The sequence below is a fragment of the Triturus cristatus genome, chromosome 3_2 (assembly GCF_964204655.1).
Source record: "Triturus cristatus chromosome 3_2, aTriCri1.1, whole genome shotgun sequence".
In the NCBI taxonomy this organism is placed as follows: Eukaryota; Metazoa; Chordata; class Amphibia; order Caudata; family Salamandridae; genus Triturus; species Triturus cristatus.
Genome location: NC_140584.1, coordinates 258,070,088 through 258,088,464, shown reverse-complemented (window position 1 = coordinate 258,088,464; position 18,377 = coordinate 258,070,088). Strand labels below are relative to the sequence as shown.

Below are 18,377 nucleotides of genomic sequence, written 5' to 3'. Positions count from 1 at the left end.
ACTAGTTAGAAAGGATGTGCACATTTGATGTCAGTGCCAAGAAGGGCCTGCAAGGGTAAATATTTCACTTAATGAAACACGTACCTTTCTATAAGTACAAATGCGCCCATACTGCATGCATGTTTATATGCGGATTTTGGGTAAAATACACAATTATTCACAAATTAGAACATAAGCTAATCTTACTTCATTTGCGGAGCTAATAAATAGATGTGCATACAAATGTATGAGCAATGGCACGGTTCTTGAATTATTCTAAATGTTATCAATAACGTGTATACACGGACAAATGCGTACTTTTTCATTATGTGAAATTATATATATATATATATATATATATATATATATATATATATATATATATATATAAATAATACGGAGAGGACCGGGTTGGGAGGGGATATAGGGGAGAATGAGGCCCTCAACGTAAACAGAGTATTTGAAACCAGCAATTAACGAATCCTTAACCAATCCAATTGTACAAGGACGCCTGTCAACGGCGAGGGCATATCTGGCGTTTCCCTTGCGGGAGCGAAAAGCAAGGCGCAATAATTGCTGACAGATGGCACCACTGCTCGCTCCCGCAAGGGAAACGCCAAACGTGCACACGTTGCAATACAAAGCAATGCAAAAACGAGCACGTTTTTGCCAAAAAGGCTGATCGATTCCAAAAGGTCCCCTCCTATGCAGCGCATGTGTGCTGCGCAGGCGAGACCTAAAAAATGAAAAACTTGGAAGCACAAATTTGTATACAGAAGAGCTTTTACAATATTTTAATGGTAACATTTTCCTTTTGCCTACATTCAACACTGTAGGTCTCAGGCTAAAGAACAATTGTGTTTATAGGGCACTATAGGCTTCAATGATGTACGTATATGTTATAAGGGAGTCCTGGATACACTTTTTCATGACTTAAAACATCAACAGATCAGCCAAGATATTAAATCCATTTCCTGGCAAGCTCAGCACAGTAGTCATAACATATGCATTCTGGTCATTTTAGCAAGGCTTATTCAAGCTCCACAGGTGCACGCAGAATCAAGAATGCCTTCTCCCATGGGTGGGGTAAGCGAGGAGATCAAACATGACTCTTGCATCCCAATTTTGCCAAATACAGCGCACTGAGCTGCACTTGTAGCTGACCAATAATACAATTAATTTGATCCGTTTGAGTTAGCCAGGAGCCAATGAGAGCAAGTTGAATTGTTTTTGATGCCTCTACTGCCTGCAACCAAAAGATTTACTAAGTGTGCATTTGCACAAAGGGTAATGTGATTCAAAACCTAGGAAAACATATCCTCCTGCTTCTTAAATACAGTTATTGATATAAAAGTAAACTATTTATTTAAAAAAAAATATAGTGCCATAAAGAATGTGGAACCGTTTAGACTAAGGAACAAAAGTGAGAATGGTGCAAAATAGTGGCAGAGATTATGAAAATAATACTCCACAGCAAGAACTGTAGAATGGCAGTAACGGTTGCAAATGAGCTGACAGGTCTGCAAGTGATGCAACACTGGGTCATTCCATTTGCCTCCGTTTTTTTTCAAAATTTAGCACATGGGGCTTGTCACACCATCTCGCCAATATGCCACCAAATAAACAGGTCTCAAACAAGAAACACCCATAAAATATTGTGCACCGACAACAAATTAGGCTTTCGAAAACAACATTCTTAGTTGCCTCCTGTGGGGACCTTGTGACTAAGAAGCTGGGGTATTTAAGGCCAGCCCAACGCCTCTTAACATGACATCTCCGATGTCCACAGTGGGAGTGAGGAACTTCGATTTTCGATCGTGATCGAATCGACCCGCCATTTTGTGCTCCGCCGCCATTTTTTTGTTGCCCTCGCTCAGGCAGCACGACGATCGAAGTCTTTTCTGCTTTTCCTGCAAAATTGTGTCGAAATAGCCTTGTGCCTCTGTTTACAAAGCTGGTGTTAGAGACTGGCCGAGTACACTAATCCCTGTCTGGTTTTTCTAATCCCTGTCTTAACTATCTGTTGGTTCACACTATTCTCTTCTGACTTAATCTTATCGTCTGGACTTCGCTGTCCTCTGCTCGTATTCTCTTGTTTCACAACTGACCTCCAAAACACACAAACGTATCTCGCCACCTGCGAGTCGGTTACAAATCTGTTAATGAATTAGTTCATGGGGAGGGGTGACAAACACAGTTGGAGGAGAGGCTTTTTCGAGTTACTCGATACTTTATTTTCAAACCTTTCCTATTGGTTCTGTTATGTTTTCCAACCTTTCTTATTGGCTCTTTTTATATGTTTTAGGTGTGTTTTTGGTTAATGTATAGGTCACCTATGTACTATATAGGATTGTGCGCCACGGAGTGAAGTGGCAGTCTCCTGAGAACATACCGTGTGTACTTCTAGGACAACTGTACTAGCTGCAGCTAATAAATCCGATCTTTTACGCCGACAGAGTGTCCCCGTGTCTCTGTGTAGCTAAGCAGGAGAACCCAGGAGATTAAGGCGTACCCTGCGCCGCCAGGCCCAATCGGTTCTGGTTCTTCAGGAGGATGCATAGCAATGCAACTGCTCTTTTGCATGAGGGTAGGGATAGATGATGCAGTCATGCAGCTTATCTCTTCATTGCTTCTTTTGCCCTCGTCAAACATCACTGGAACACAGTTATTCTCAAACCACTGCATCACTAAATGCTATAACAAAAAAGATGGCATGCAGCTATAGGGAATACCCAGTGGTTTAGAAACATCAAGTCACTCATTGGTTTTATGTGATTTCATAGAAAAACGATTTCACGGAATACCATTTTTGAGAAGCCATTTCACCCAAAGTGTTTAATGGACATTTTCAGAATGAACAGCATTTACCATTTTATAGACAATCTTTTTGGTTCGAAATGTTTATGTTTACATGCTCACTTTGTAAGATGTAAGTGCAGTGGTTTGAGGGTTTAAGTTTCATAAACAGTTTTGCCGGAGGTATTTATTTCAGTCCTTTCTTTAGGAGACATCATTTTAGATTTATATCTTTCACACTGGCAAACGATTACTTTGGGTGCCTTTCATTAGCTGACCCCACACTAAACACCATCCATCCCCGAACCCTCATAACCCTTAAACATCATCCAGCCCTGTCCCCAGAAAACCACTCACCATGCCTTAACTTCGCCCATCCCTGAAACATAAAAGCCCTCTCTACCCCCTAAACTTAGCCCACCCCAGAAATAAAAAGAAAAAAAAGAAAACCACTACACCCATCCATGAACCTTACACTAGACCCATTCCTGAACACTGAAAGCCCTTTCTTTCTACCCCTACACTCCACACACCTCTAAACCCTAAAACCCTTTAACTCCATCCATTTCTGAACCCTAAATACACTTACTAAGCCTGAATTCCACCCTCTCCTGACCCCTTAAAACTACTCACCACCCCCAAATTCCACCCATGAACCTTAAATACACCTCAACATCCATGAACCATTGGTTTCTTCCAATGTGAATTCTCAGTTTTAAATTTTCCATCAATTTCCATCCGTCACACTCATTGTAATTTTTTCTTCTCTTTCTGGTCTAACCCAAAAAATATTTCGGAAGCATTGCAATAAATGTCCTGAGATCTTCCAGGCATAACTAAGGAACATCACATGACAACTACAAGTCGCACTTCACATAATCTAATGGACACTCAAATGACCATATTTGACTTACATCTAGCTCCGTCTCTTCTTCTGGGAGCCCCAATAAACTCTTCAGTTCTTCATCCTCCATCCCAGTTTTCTCTTCGCCCTTCATTGCAGATGGTAGCGTCTGTGGTTTCTCACGGAGTGTGTATAGTCGCGTAGATGCACCAAAAGAGACAGTTGAATCAATGGGAACTTGCTGGGGTTTGTGAGGTTCCAATCGAATGTGACCTAAAAAGGTTCCATGTGCTAATACAAGTACATAAAATAATACGTTTTAAGACTGAATGTAGAATTTGTTTTGCAACTTTTAAAAATTGATGAATGTTAAACTGAGTGAAAGTACATGGCAAATTGTTATATTCTGAGATTTTAACCCAGTGTGACAATTTTAACTTGCATTTGCAAATGTTACCACATGCACAGCATTCTGCTTCATTTCTGGCCGGGGCACACTACAAAATACCATATACATACATATGACATTAGACACTATTCACTTGTGTTCATGTATGAGCCCACTATAGGCTTCCCTCCAGCTGGAACATCTGAGAAATGAATGTTCCCTTGCAAAAAAGAACATCTAACCTTAAAAAAATTAATTCTGGATTTTAATTAAAAAATAAAAAGGGGATTGCCTAAGATCACTCGGTTCTCAACCTATATAGAAGGTTCTTTCTGTAGTATTCCCCATACTAGTCATGTACACACTAGTTTTAATAACCAGCTTTCGAACTGTGTAACACAGGCTGATTAAACAGCTTGAAAACAAGTGAGCTATGCATTTTCAAAGACATCCCAAACATTGTTTTACCTCCAGCCCCTCCCAAATTCACACATGCTCTTAACAATAATGACTAACTCACCACCTTGAGCCAAATTGTCATAACAGACAAGATGCATTTACAAACAGTGACCCTAATGAGAAACATTTACATGATCCGGTGTAATTGTCAAAATCTGCAATAGAACCAGATCACTTTAGTATTGATTGGACACAATTGCTGCCAATTAATAGCACATTTTAAGAAATGAAATTGTTTTAAGTGTGGCACCAAACACATTCAAGTTGCAGGCCACTTACTGGACGCCTTCCTTGTGCCTAATAACTTAATTCTATGCAAAAAAAGATAGAGTTCACCATGTCAAATCCTCTACTTCAAACCTGTGCCAACTAGGGACCGTCCAGATATTGGCAGCTTGATCACCAGACCACAGAAGCTTCTATTTTTAATTAGTAATTTGTCAAGACAGATACAAAAGCTAGCTAGTCTGCACCTGACCTCCTTGACAATTCCAATAAAGCAATTTCATCTACTTAGACCAATGGCTAGAAATTCAGGATCCTAATTACGATACCAATCATACAACAAAAAGAAATACTAGGTTTTCTGAAAAATTTTAATCACTTAAGCTGAAAGTACAGAGAGCAAAGAGATGCTGGCAACCTCACTGCTGCCTACACAATCAAAATTTGGAAGACTAAAAACAAAAGTGGCTTCGCTAAAATCTCTCATGCTCTAAAAGTTTCAGAAGAGCTAGAGGAACTACACAAGTCGAAGTCTCTTCAGTTATTCCTGAACATTTTCAACATCTTTACAACTGTTGTGCATTTTTTCATCTACAAGGTTAAGCAAATATGCAAGTATTTTCATGCTGAAACTATGCAAATGTTCATACAACTTGCTCCCCATTCGTCTCTTGCCAGGTGAAATTAATGAAGCTCCGATGTCCACTCTACAAGTTCCAGTACTTGAACGCTTTTACCTGCAGTTTAAGACAATGACTTTTCCCGTTACCTAGAAAACTGAAATGAAACAACTGCTTGAAGAAAAAAAAAAAAAAAAAAAAAAAATCACTGGATCATTAAGACCTTAATTTTAAGGCAATCACCCTGCTACCATTTCTAGGCTAAATAATAGAAAAACTAGTTTTGCAGTAGCTCCAACAAGTTATGGAAGAATAGAACCTCTTACGGCTCCTTTCAATTTGGATTTATACCACAGCAGGAACCAGGTGGTTCTTTCGATTCTTGATCACATACGCCTCCAAGTTGATAAGGGTTGTGTTAGCACTCTGGTGCCATTACATTTTTTAGCTGACTTGGACACCATCAATCGCTCCATCTAGACAGAATCTTTAACCAAATCAGCACTGGGTAGCCTATTCAAATGGATTTTACAGTTTACATATGCAGATGACCCACAAATTGTATTTGGCAGGTCAAATTCAAGAGATAACATGCACCCTGAACAAAATGTTAAATGAATCAAAAACATGCTAGTGGATAGCTCAACATTTCCTGAAATTAAATCCAAACAACCTAGACTGTTCCCCTCCAAAGCATCTTTCCTCCATCTTCCATTGTGCTGGACCAAAGTTATGCAACCTTCACCCCCCCCGAACAAGACAGTGTACAGACTAGGTATTCTCCTTGATTCTAATCGATCACTTCAAGCACACTGCACAAAAGATATCTGGTATATGGTTTGGCCAACTTTAGATTTGAGGAAATTGCTTTGACACATTGACAGCAACTGGCACATACATGTAACAAATGTGGATACATTCCAGACTGGACAATTTGAATGCCATCTATCTAGGTGCCCAGAAAAATCTTCTCTGACTGCAACCTGCCTTAAACACCACCTCTTCTATTTTAACCAACAATTTTATAAAGACTGCACTGGCTATCCATTCACTCCAGAGTTGCTCACACAGCTCTAACCATTGTTCCCAAAAAGCTGCATCAATGTCCATGTATTGGCTTGATTAATCAACAAGGCCCTATGTATGGCAAATCAATCCCTGCTAAAAGCCCTTCAAACTAAAACAGTTACTTATGAAAATGCAGCCTTCTCCATTGCAGCAGATTAACTGTGGAATTCTCTTCCAGCTGTCATCAGAACCTACACCAACCAAGTTTAGGAAAGCCAGAATAACTGCCTGTAAAGCAGTAAATTATCATCCTCCCTTCTTCTAGCTTTTGTATTACTTCCACAGAGCCATGAAGCTTTGGATTAGCCAAGCTGTATATAAAAAAATATAGCCTAACATAAGCATCACCTTTGGAAATGACAAAAAGTACATGAAGAAAAGCTTTAGGCTAAATATGGATTACTGGCTCTCTTCTAGAAATAGTAGAATGCTAAAATCGAGCAAGGTAGACAAAATCTGATTCAATGATATTCATTTCTTTTTAGAGTGACAGCCCCACAATTTCAGGCCTTTAATAGTTGTAATCAGTCAAATACATAAAGCTAACACTAACCATACTACTGGCGGCCAGAAAGGCCTCAGACTTTATCCTTTCAGCTGCTTAGAGTTGGAGAGGAGCAGCACACTCTGTTAAACAATGCTTCACTGCCGTGCCAATTTAACAAATGTTGAATGGTGGTGTGGCCAGCACTAAAGGCTGCATAAGTGCTGGGGATGAGATCTGTCTAGCCACTGTCCCTGGAAGCCCCTGAGAGCACAACTTCACCACCAAAACAACAACAGTAGGGAAAGAGATGCACGTCCCAAAGCCAGTAAAAACACTGAGAAACACGTAACAGAAAACACATTGACTCAACAAATATCTGGGTGGGAAAGTACAGAGAATCAGTGGGTAGCAGGAGATCCAGAGCCATCTTTGTGGTCTATGGTATCGGTAGGTAAACAGTACATCCCGGACTTCGAGTGAAAGACGGGAACTGGCTGCGTGATGCAATAGCTGCAGTTAAGAGAATTGGCAATCGCTGGGAAACTGTACTGCACTAGGAACCCCAAGGACCAGACGAGTGAAAAAACTGATGGAGAAAGAGCACAAGTGAAGCCAAACAAATTTGCATGGCTCACACAGAGAAACTAAAGAATAAAATACAAACAGAGTAGCATGGAATGTGCAACTTCCCAACCCAGACTGAAAAAATAGGTGGGGAATAGAGGAGCAGAGCAGCCTAGTAGCCCCGTGATTCACTCACGAGAGAAAACACAAGGAAAACCAATCCAGTACATAAGAGAAAAAGATCTAAAGCAGAGGAGGGGTGGAAGGAACAAAAACACCACCCAGAGAGATCCAATGGGGCTATGAAAGGGTTTTAATATCCCGAAGAAGAGACATAAGAATAACTCCACTAGAAGGAACAGGGCCAAAAGACAATATGTGCAAATACAAACTGTCCCACCTTGCACCAGGTTCACAGCAGTGAATCAATTAAACTGCTGTAATTAGAACTCCCTCAAAATGTGAAAGGGAGACCCGCTCTTTATGTAAAAAGATGTTCCACCACCCTCGACAGAAAGGAACTTTCCACTGTGGGATCTAAATTCCTCCCTCCCCAACACAAGGAAAGATACCAATTGAATCCAAATGGATGGGGGAGGGCTAACACCAGCAGAGACTTTCTGGAAAACCACACTCAATGACCCCAAAACACAACTGGCAGCAAAAAAGGAAAAAAAGATGAATAAATGCACATACAAAGGAAGACCTGGTGTCCTGCCTAGCAGAGTTAAAAGACAGAATTAGCAACAAATTTAAAGACCAAATCACTGCTCTGAGAAGAATGGAGTTCACATATGATGGACATTGCTTACGACAGACATGCAATAGGATACCGAGTAAGCATCAATGAGCAGGCAATTCTGTGTCCCTCGAAGAGACAATGAGGACGACGTCTCGGAGAAGGTAAAAGATATTTTGATAAAAATGTGATGACCTGGAGGATAGATCATGGAGAGCTAATGTATGATCCAAAATGCCATACATAAACAAAAAGCACGAAACAACATTGAAGCATTCAATCAAACACTCTTTCAACATCTTTGGAACAAAAAAAAAAAAAAGAAAGAAAAAAAAGGAGTTCCTGATTTAAGTAATAAGGGCACGCAAAGTATTCCCCCCCTTCCCCACCCCCAAAGACTTGGGTGAGGGGAAGTCTGCCAAGAGGCATCTTTGTAAAACTTGCCTCATATTCCTTAAAAGACAAGATACTGAGATGGTCAAGAAAAGTCAACTTTTGAGGACTCCTTTACACAACTATATGAAGAGCTGTCCCAAGAAAACTTTACAAGAAGAGATGTGTTCACCCAAGATTGGTTTCTGGGAGGTTAGGGAAGCAGCTGAGTGTACCCTTACCTGCATCTCCTCCACTATGATTCCAGCCCGTTGGATTTGTACGAACACTAGGTGCTCTCTATCAGCCTCTGTTTGCTGGCCCTTTGGCCATCCATCCCATTCTTCAGTCATCTCAGATTCCTGGCCCTGGAGTTTGTCTCTCTCTGCACTCAGTGCCACCAATGGTGAAGATGGTGGGTACTTTCTGGTTTTGCTCACGTTGCTCGAGCAGTCGGGCTATGCGAAGCATACCTGGTATTCTGAGCATCAGGATTGTGGTGGGTGGAGTGAGAGGTCAGGCAGTGAATGGTGTGGTACTTACACTTAGCACTAAGAGACTGGAGTGTGTGAGGGTGGTGGAGCTACCCAGGATGGCTTACAGCATATACTTTATCCTGATTCACACACTGTTGATGATCAAAGTTTTCTAACCTTTTCCAAGCTTCTGGCAAAATCGATCTTCCGTTTGGGGAGTTTCCATTAGGACGCTGCTGTCTAAGGTTAACAGTTAAAGATTCATGTATCTGCACTAATCAGGGATATTATAAATATAAAGTAATCACAGGATAAAATAAAGCATGACATTATAGAAGTTGCAAGACTGCAACATTGTCAGTTACTTTTGCCAAGAAAAGGTCCAAAATTTTTAAAGGGGCCCGCTGTGAATCAGCATAAATTGGATCCTTGGCCGGTTTGGTGAAAAATGACACTTCTTCCAAAAGTAGAAAGATAAAAAGGCTCTAAAAAAGCACAAGTTCCTCCACGAGTCAACAACGTGGAAGGCTTGGAGGATACAGGATATGTATTTCGCAGGGGATGGATTCTTGAAGTAGTAAGTATCGGTGGTATAACGCACTGGGAAAAGTTATTTCATTTACTGTCATTGCTGAACCTGTGTGACAAAAATCTCTATCGTACAAACTTTACTGATCTTTTTGCAGTGAGGGACTAGAGACTGCTCTCCTCCAGAGACCTTATGGAGCTTGGAAATTTAACGTGCAGTGTAGGTCTTACTATGTATTCGCCTTGCATGCAAGTGTTCTCACACTTTAAAATGCACTGTGATTGGAGTGTGTTTTCACATGATTACAAGTCCCAATCGAGTTTGCTTACAATAATGAGTGATGGAATGAAGGGAGGTCACGAATGTGCATGACCCACCACCAATATAGCATACGCCCATAATGATTAAATAAGGTACGCGATACTGTGAAAAATGATAAAATGTCCTTTTTTCTCTCCATTGCAGACAAAAATACGGAAGCTCCCATTCATGGTTTGTATGTTTATGCAGGTTTATAAAAATTGTTGGCATTTCGCACCACAATATATAGCATTTTAGTTTGGTTAGCATTACAAATAAGGGATCACAAGAAAATAGAGGCCCTTAAGAAAAAGACCAATAACCCAATGGAGAAAGGAGTAGGAATGAAACATGTCAATCAATGATGTTCAAGTCATAATACACCCCAGCAACGTCCCCTTTTAACCCAATCTTGCCAAAGGTACTCATAATAAATAGTAGATTAGAGGAGCTAGCAGGCAATTTTAACTATAGGTTCATTAAGATTAAGTGCTCCGGGTGCAAACTGTACTGAGCCCTTGCACTCAAATTAGGTGTAGTGGGTGAGGATTTGATGATGAAGCATGCCATGAGTGGTATCTGTTGGGTGAGGATCCTTGAAAATAATTTAAAAAAATTCCTAGGGTCTCCCATACAACCACTCGTCAGGAGAACTATAAGGTAGGCTAACCCTCTCATTGTGATAATGATTTAACACCACACCACATGAATATAAAAAAAATTCCCACCAAAAATTGCCTCAAAATCAGTGTATATTTCGATATATGCAGATGCTGTGGTGTTGATTGATCCAAGACTTTCGACTGAATTGAATAATTTTGCTGAATTTCTTTTATTGAAGATAACTAATTGCTAAAACTAAGATTTCAGCATTCAGAAAAAAAGGGGCCATCATTTTCCTGGTACATGTGAACAGAAAAATTAGAGAGAGTGAAAGCTATATATATTTAGATAAGGACACTAACTAGTAACCAAGGTAATAATGCTCAATTATTTAATATAGGAAGAATGGCTCTGGCTCATGCAGGATCTCGTCAATGTTTTACATATCCCTGGAGAAGAAAAAAAAATATTTGAACCACCTTCTGGATGTATAGAAAATAAAAATTCCCCTGACCTTATATTATGCACAGCAATATATTCTGATCTTGAAATGTTTTTTTCTGAATTTCAGAGATGATATTTACATCATTACAAATCCTCAGATTAGAACTTCGTCTATCCAATATGTTTGTTCAACCACTGGAAATATTATTTGTTGGGAAAAGTTCTGTCTGGTCCTAGAAATATCATTTAGGGCTTTACTTTGGAGAGATTTAATTAGCCGTCCAGAGTAACACACGTCCTTTACAAAGAATATAAGAATAGGTTTTGATAGGTTTAAGACTAGTATTGAACTTCTGAAATCATGGTCTCCTGGGCATTTATGGCTATTTTTGCAAACCGAGATTAGCCGGCTGAGCGTAAAATGAGATGTGTAGCACTGTAGGAAGTTAAAGTTATATACAAATCTGCAAATCTGTTAACTGGTAATCCTTAAACATACCTCTCATTCCCTATCAATCAAAATGTAAGATCATTTATATTGGTTTCAGACTAAGTAATTTAACCATTTAATCTTTCTTAGAGAAATTGGAAAGCAATTTGCAGTATTAGTTGACCTGTAATTTGTGCTAGGCAGGTACTCAGAATTTATTTCATATCCTTCCTCCTTGGACTTTGTTTCTAAACTTTGCTGCCACCCGTTCTGGGGACAGCTTCCTTGGCGCCCGTGGTCTTTCTTCCCTGACCCCTGGTCTCCGGATTGGACACCGCTGCCCCGAGCCTTTGCTCAAGGACGGTGTGGCTGTGACTTTGGGGCCGACTGCCTTCCTCTCATTTCCCTATCCCTGTTTTTAATGTGCAATTTTTGTGTAATTTATTGTACCGCTCGTTTCCTCATTGTGTAACCTATGTAAAATGTGCAACTTGCAACTCTCTGTTCCTTATGTAAAGCGCTCGGATACCTATGGGTCTAGCCAGCGCTATATATAACTCAAAATAATAAATTCTACATGTTTGTCCGGTATTAAATGTGATAAGACTATACAATGCCTAGAATTGTAATTTTAATATTACTGCGCCTGATGAATTCTTACACTGTATGATGAGACTCCCAAATGAGTGAGTCCGTTTTAAGATTGTTATATTTTTAAAGATTTTTTTGTTTGTTTATGTATTTGTATGGGAGTATTTCTCTTGTATTTTCCTTTTGATATGGATGTTTAAAGATAGAAATTCATTCGGTTGATCTCAGTTGAGGTCAAAAACTATTTTAAATAAACTTGAAACTTGGGAAAAGATTCTGGCACGATATCACCAGAGAACAGTGGAAAAGAGTGGTTAGATATAGGTGTATCTACTCCTTTGCACTAGTCTTCAAATGCTATTTCAAGACCCATACAAGACGATCATTGGAAGAACAAAGAGAAATACTAGAAAAAAAACAATTGCTCCTGTAGAACATAATGTAGAACAACCACGTCTCCATACTCTAAATAGAAGCAGATGGGTGAAAGCAAGAAATGGTGAAAGGTGAAACCAAAACAGACAGTTAACAGGATAATTGGATCTCGGGATTTTGTTTTACATTTAGACTACACACAATAAGATATGGCGATACATAACCAAAAGATGGTTAAACAACATTCAACTGGAAGGGGGGAGCTTCCATGGGAGGAGGGAGGATAGTAACTGGCTACGAGGGTTCCTTATCACTACTCCCAGTGGGTATCAAACCCCCATCTGACAAGTTGAATACAAAAGTTTTTAGTAAGTTGGGAGACGTATCAAACCGTTAAAAAAGTAATTTACTAGTAGAGGAGCACAAAAGCTGAGGGAACGGAACACATCACATGCCTTCCAAGCACAACACTGATACAAACGAAAACGAAGAAGAAACCTGCATCACACACACATGAGAACTTAAAACATGTTTAGATTTATGGAGTGGAACGTTGTGGGTCACATTTTCTACATAAAGGAGCTCAAACTTGGACAACAATATTATTTACCGCGCATAAAATTATTTGCCTACATAAAATATCTCGAACAAAGTGACACCTCGCTCATGAAACAAGCTTTACCCAATACAACACCATGCCTCGAGACGTTTACCTGTGTTACTTTTAAGAGTGGTGCACCTCCCCTCTCCCAGGACCAAAAGACTCTTGACCCATCCCCTGGGAGTAGATTGTTGGTTGCTACCTCCCATCTGCCCACAGGGAAGGGGGTAGGGGGGGCAGAAAGATCACTAGATAGGGGTTTTTTCTTAGGCAAATGTGTGGGGCAGCCTGCCCAGGCATCGGGCCTGGCCTCCACTCCCTCAAACAGCTCAGCCTAACAGCCTTTCTGCTCCCGTCAGGAGCAGATAGATGTTCTCCTCCAATCTGTCCATCCAGGCCACAGGAAGCAAGGGTAGGCGAGGGCGAAAGGCCACTAAACCCCCCCCAGGGAGTACATTTGGAGAAGGCGGTGCCCCTGGCAATGGGCTAACGCCCTCCCCTCCACAAAAGTCTTTGTTCCCCAGGAGGCAGGTTAGAGGCGAATACTTTCAAAGCAATAAAAAAATCTTCCATTAAATGAAGTGCATGACCCACATGGGCCAATGGCACACTTTTTTAAACTATTCTCTTCCAGTTTGATACACAAGCTAATAGAACTGCTTTAGAGAAACCAGAAATGTTACACCAACAGCGGGAGATGGAGATATCTTCTCATTACATAAATATAGCAAACTAAAAGAACATTGTTGATTTTACAGACCAATAGCACTACTTGCTTTAGACTTACATTAAAAAAAAAAAATCTTGCCAACATACTTGAGGAACTTATACCCAGTTTGAATGGGTTTTATTAAACCAATCAATCGGGTTTCATTTAATCCAGCTAAACCATCAACAATATGAGGAAAGCATTATACTTCGCCCCTAAAAAACTTTTTATCCAACATTTTACTCACACTTGATACTGAAAAAGCAATTTATCAAGAGGATTAGACATTCCTTTAAATACTACTAGAAAAATTTGGATTTGACCCGATATGGAGTCAATATATTTAGGTAAGCCTACACTAACCCAACATCAATCCACAATAATTAATGGAGGCAGAACAAAGCATTCAGACTATACAGAGAAACATGCCAGAGCTAGCCCCTCTCGCTACTCCTCTTTGCTCAAGAGTTGGAGGATCTGTGATCTGGTGGGGTAACACAAAGTATACAATTGTGCACATACGACACTGTTGTGACTAATTAAGCTGGTAACATCTACACCAGCGCCAACGAGAATTCTCAAATGCTCATGGGTAATATTGAGTTTCAAAGTCAACCTAGAGAAATATAAAATGCTGGAGACTGTACAACCACAAACCTTGATGGAAAAGGTAAGCACAATTATCACCATTCTAATGGACAAGGGAGAAAGCCAAATATTTGGGTATTTACAGAGCCCCTGGATGGTTTGTGTTCTGTTAAGTCAAACACCTATCCATATGGTCTGATATAAAGAGATCTTTTTATGGTAACCATTATTTAAGCTTTGCTGAGAAGAGGGACTACTTTTAAAAATGGATCCTACTTATCGTGTTTTTTGTATTCCAAGCAATACCCATTTTCATACCTAAACAAGAAATGCAAGAATTACAAAAAGCCGGAGAAGCTTTGGGTGATCAAGCAACGTAATATAGCGAGAGCCACTACGACATGCAATAATATGGAAGGAAGCATACGCACAGGGCCAATATGGAAAGGGCACTGATGGGGCACCCATTATGGAACTTGCTATGTTTGCCAACATATGTATCAGAATGAACAGGCATGCTAATCGAAACATGGAAGGGCATTTCAAAGAGCTATGCTATCATTTCCATCACCCTTTCCACCCATCTATAGATACTCCGATTTCAAACAAGAAAGATTTTCAAACACTAGGAGTAAGGGAACTGCCAGAAATTAATATGTGCCAAAAAGGAAACATTAAAATACTCAAAGAACATAAAAGGCTTCCATGTAAAAGGGACTGACACTACAAAACACAAATTTGTAACTGGCTCTCCAAACCTATAGACTGATAGAAGTAGGGACAAGATACTCAACAGAACTTGAGCTTTTTTATTTGCATGTATTAAACTGCAAAAAGTTTATCATCCAATATTTATAGAATGCTAAGGAAAGCAAAAACACAATGGTCATACATGAAAACCTGGGAGAAAGCACTGGGAACAGAAATCCATAAAGCCTACTGGAAGAGATACCTAAAGTGACCATAATTGTACAAAATAGATAGACTATGTATACATTTATGTGTAACTGCTAGAGAACACCATTTAGGCTCCCTAAGATTTCCGAGGGGTAGATAAGCAGTGCTGGAGGAATAGGAGACAATATACACATATGATGGAGCTGCCCAGAACTAGCTACATACTGGAAAGAAATCCTAAGTCACATCAGAAAAGTAGCGGGTAAATAACTGGAGACCCAAGAACTATACCACACTAGGGTTGAGACTGGAGAATATGGATAGTTTGAACAATACACTGCTCACGGATATGTAATATGCTGCTGGCAGCAAAGAAAGAGATTGCACTGAAATGGAAGCCACACACAGATACACACAGTGGAAGGATACAATTCACGGAATCAAATGCTGCCAAACAACTATACTCTAGGGGAGGAACAAACAAAACAAGCATTAGCAAAGCCAATAGGTCCCACCTTTGTGAGAGCTATTGGCTTTGCCAAGGTCTTTTAGCCAAGTTCTACAGTAGCATGGCTAAAAGTTAGTGGTGTGGCACAGAGCAGAGAGGCACAGACCAGGCTGGAGTGGCATAGAGTGGACTGGCAAAGATTAAACTTGCTGTACAGTGGAGAGGTGCAGAATAGATTGGTGTGGAACTGAGTGCAATAGAGTGACACAAAGTGGAGAAGAGAAGCACGGAGTGGGGTGGCATACAGTAGAGTGGAGTGGTATGCAGTAGAGTGGAGCAGATTGGAGTGGTACACAGTGGCATTTTGTGGCTTCAAGTGGAGTGACTTTGAATAGTACAGCTGTGGGTGTACGTAACTAAAGAGCTGATAGAGACGCAGATAGGGTGAAAGAAACAAAAGTTGTATGCATGTGCTAAAAGAAGGAAAGCACATTGCACATCCAGAAGTAATATGGAACGCTTATAAAAATAAGAAAAAAAAATGTGTAGCAAAAAGACAAGGAAGAACAAAGACAAGTAAGAACACATGTACTTGGCCCATGCCGCAGCGAGGAGTTAATACAAGAAAGGAAGGGAAGCCTGCAAGTACTAAGAAATCAAAAGATTGTAAATGAGAGGGACAGCTAAAATAACTAATGGTATGCTGTGGGAGGGATGTAAGCTCACTGAATAGTAAACAATGTATCTCGCAGCACAGCCATCCACTTAGTACGCGAGACCTAAAAAGGAGAACAGCCATACAATCAAAAGGAAGGAAATGTGGTTAAATAGAAATCAAACCAATGCTAAGAAAAGGGATGACCAAAAGCCCATACTAAGTACTGGTATTGTCATTCATTAAACTTTATTCGGTGTGTAGAAACAACCATAAAAGTATACATAAAAAACAGTACATTGCAAGTAATTCATAGCATTAAAAGTCATAAATGTCATTAAAAAGATAGTACAATTACATCAAATCATCAAGGCTTCAGCGCTCCATGGGAACAATTATGCTTTTACGTATATTAAGTGCACTTATAATAAAAAGTGCCACTTAGAACAGACCCTAGCATTGCTGAGCTCGGACAAACATTTTGCTGCAGCAAGATGTGAGCCACCACCATATGCAAACAAAAGTGGATTAAGGTAGTAAATTCTAAAACCAGTATAAAATTTGCAAAACAACAAAGTGCACAGTGCTGTTTACTTCGTCCATCGCATGGGCACGGAAACGTGTCTGAGGGACAGGATTTCATTATGGGAAAAGCAACCAAATGATGGACAATACCCATTCTTAGTCTAACTAGGACAAAACAATGCATGGGATTGTGTATATAGGCCAGATACTCCTGGCAGCCCTCTACTTGGTTAAGCGTTAGATAAAACATACCTGATGGTTTCTTATTCTCAACCTGAAAATTACTTTATTTACTTCCAAATCTAACTAATCCAGAATAATATATGGTTTAAAATAAACGAAGCACGAACCGAAGATAAAAGAAGATAGAACAAGTTAGGAAAGGTCTGCAACAACCAAGTCCAAAACCGCTTTGTGAAACAAAAGATCCATGGCTGAGACAGGAAAGCTCAACATATGTCACACAAATAAAGTAACAGAGTAGACTCCTCCAAACCTTCACTCTATCAGCCAACAGTTCAATTTGCAACGGTAGTAAAAAGGGCATAGTACTCACTGCTGTTGAGATCAATCAGGAAGACTCTCTTAAGGTGCTTGTGGTATACCAGGGCAGAGTGGACTCTGGAGCAGGACTGGTGATCAGTGGTGAAATCACACATATCTGGGTTTCTCCCAAACAGATAATATTTCTTCTCATCAATGATCAGCTTCTGTAAAGGGGACAGTTGAAACATCAAATTAACACTTAACCTGACTTCTGTGACCCATGAAATCCCTTTTTCATAAGTAGTGAAACTGGGCCACAGAGCTCTTTTTATGCACTGTAATGTGTGTAAAACATAGATTTCTCCTCTAACTTATTAAGGCCTAGTAACATGTCAAGATCAATCATCTAAGTGGCTAATAAATGCTCTACCTAACGCCCAGTACTTACAATGTGCAATTTACCGTACAAGGATGTATCTTCACGCAATGTTGTTGGTTAGAAACTGGGAGTTTGTTTTTGCAAAAACTCCCAACCCAGTTAATAGCGAGATTACAAATAGGAAAATTGAGGTTCTCTTTAGAATAACAATCTTGCGTGTTGAATTATCTAGATATTGTTGAAATTGTATTTTTCTCAATATCTTCCTATTTAAATATCCTGTTCAAATGGTTATAAGCGAGTTTAAGAAAGGTGATGACTTTTTATATAAGAAAACAGTCAGACATGCAGCAACAAATTTACAAGCCACATTCAGAAGACTTTAAACGAAATCTAGAAATAGAAATAATGTAATTTTATTACTTAAGCTACGAGAAATCAATGGTGCATTGGCAACACTGAAGTATGGAAATAAGCACCATGCATGATGAATGACCAGTAATCACCCTTTTACAGAGCTGGTCAAGTAACTGAACAAAGTATCTAGATATCGATATTGTTATTTGCTTTTTCCATTATCTGCTGATACACCGGTGACTTTCACCAATACAAAGCTGCACTAAAAATAGGCTATGTGGAAACTACAGGCTAGTGGCAGAGATTATTTTAGTCCTCTGCTAACAGATATCATACCTGACAAAACGGGAAGCTTCCCTTGAGCTGCAGAACATTCAGAGGATGGTTATGTATTGAACCTGCCATGATAAGACTGTATCCAGGGTAAACTTGTCTCGAGCAGT

At 39.8% G+C, this 18,377-nt stretch overlaps 1 protein-coding gene across 2 annotated transcripts in view; it reads right to left on the bottom strand.

Moving 5' to 3' along the window:
* PPP1R8 (protein phosphatase 1 regulatory subunit 8) overlaps positions 1-18,377 on the bottom strand; it is a 95,082-nt gene that overhangs the window by 30,265 nt on the left and 46,440 nt on the right. For both annotated transcript variants that reach the window (XM_085647567.1, XM_085647568.1), the window contains 2 exons: positions 17,269-17,422; positions 3,690-3,910 (listed from right to left, as the gene is read on the bottom strand). In XM_085647567.1, coding sequence (XP_085503693.1) covers positions 3,690-3,910; positions 17,269-17,422 — 375 coding nt within the window. The remainder of the gene's footprint in view (positions 1-3,689; positions 3,911-17,268; positions 17,423-18,377) is intronic.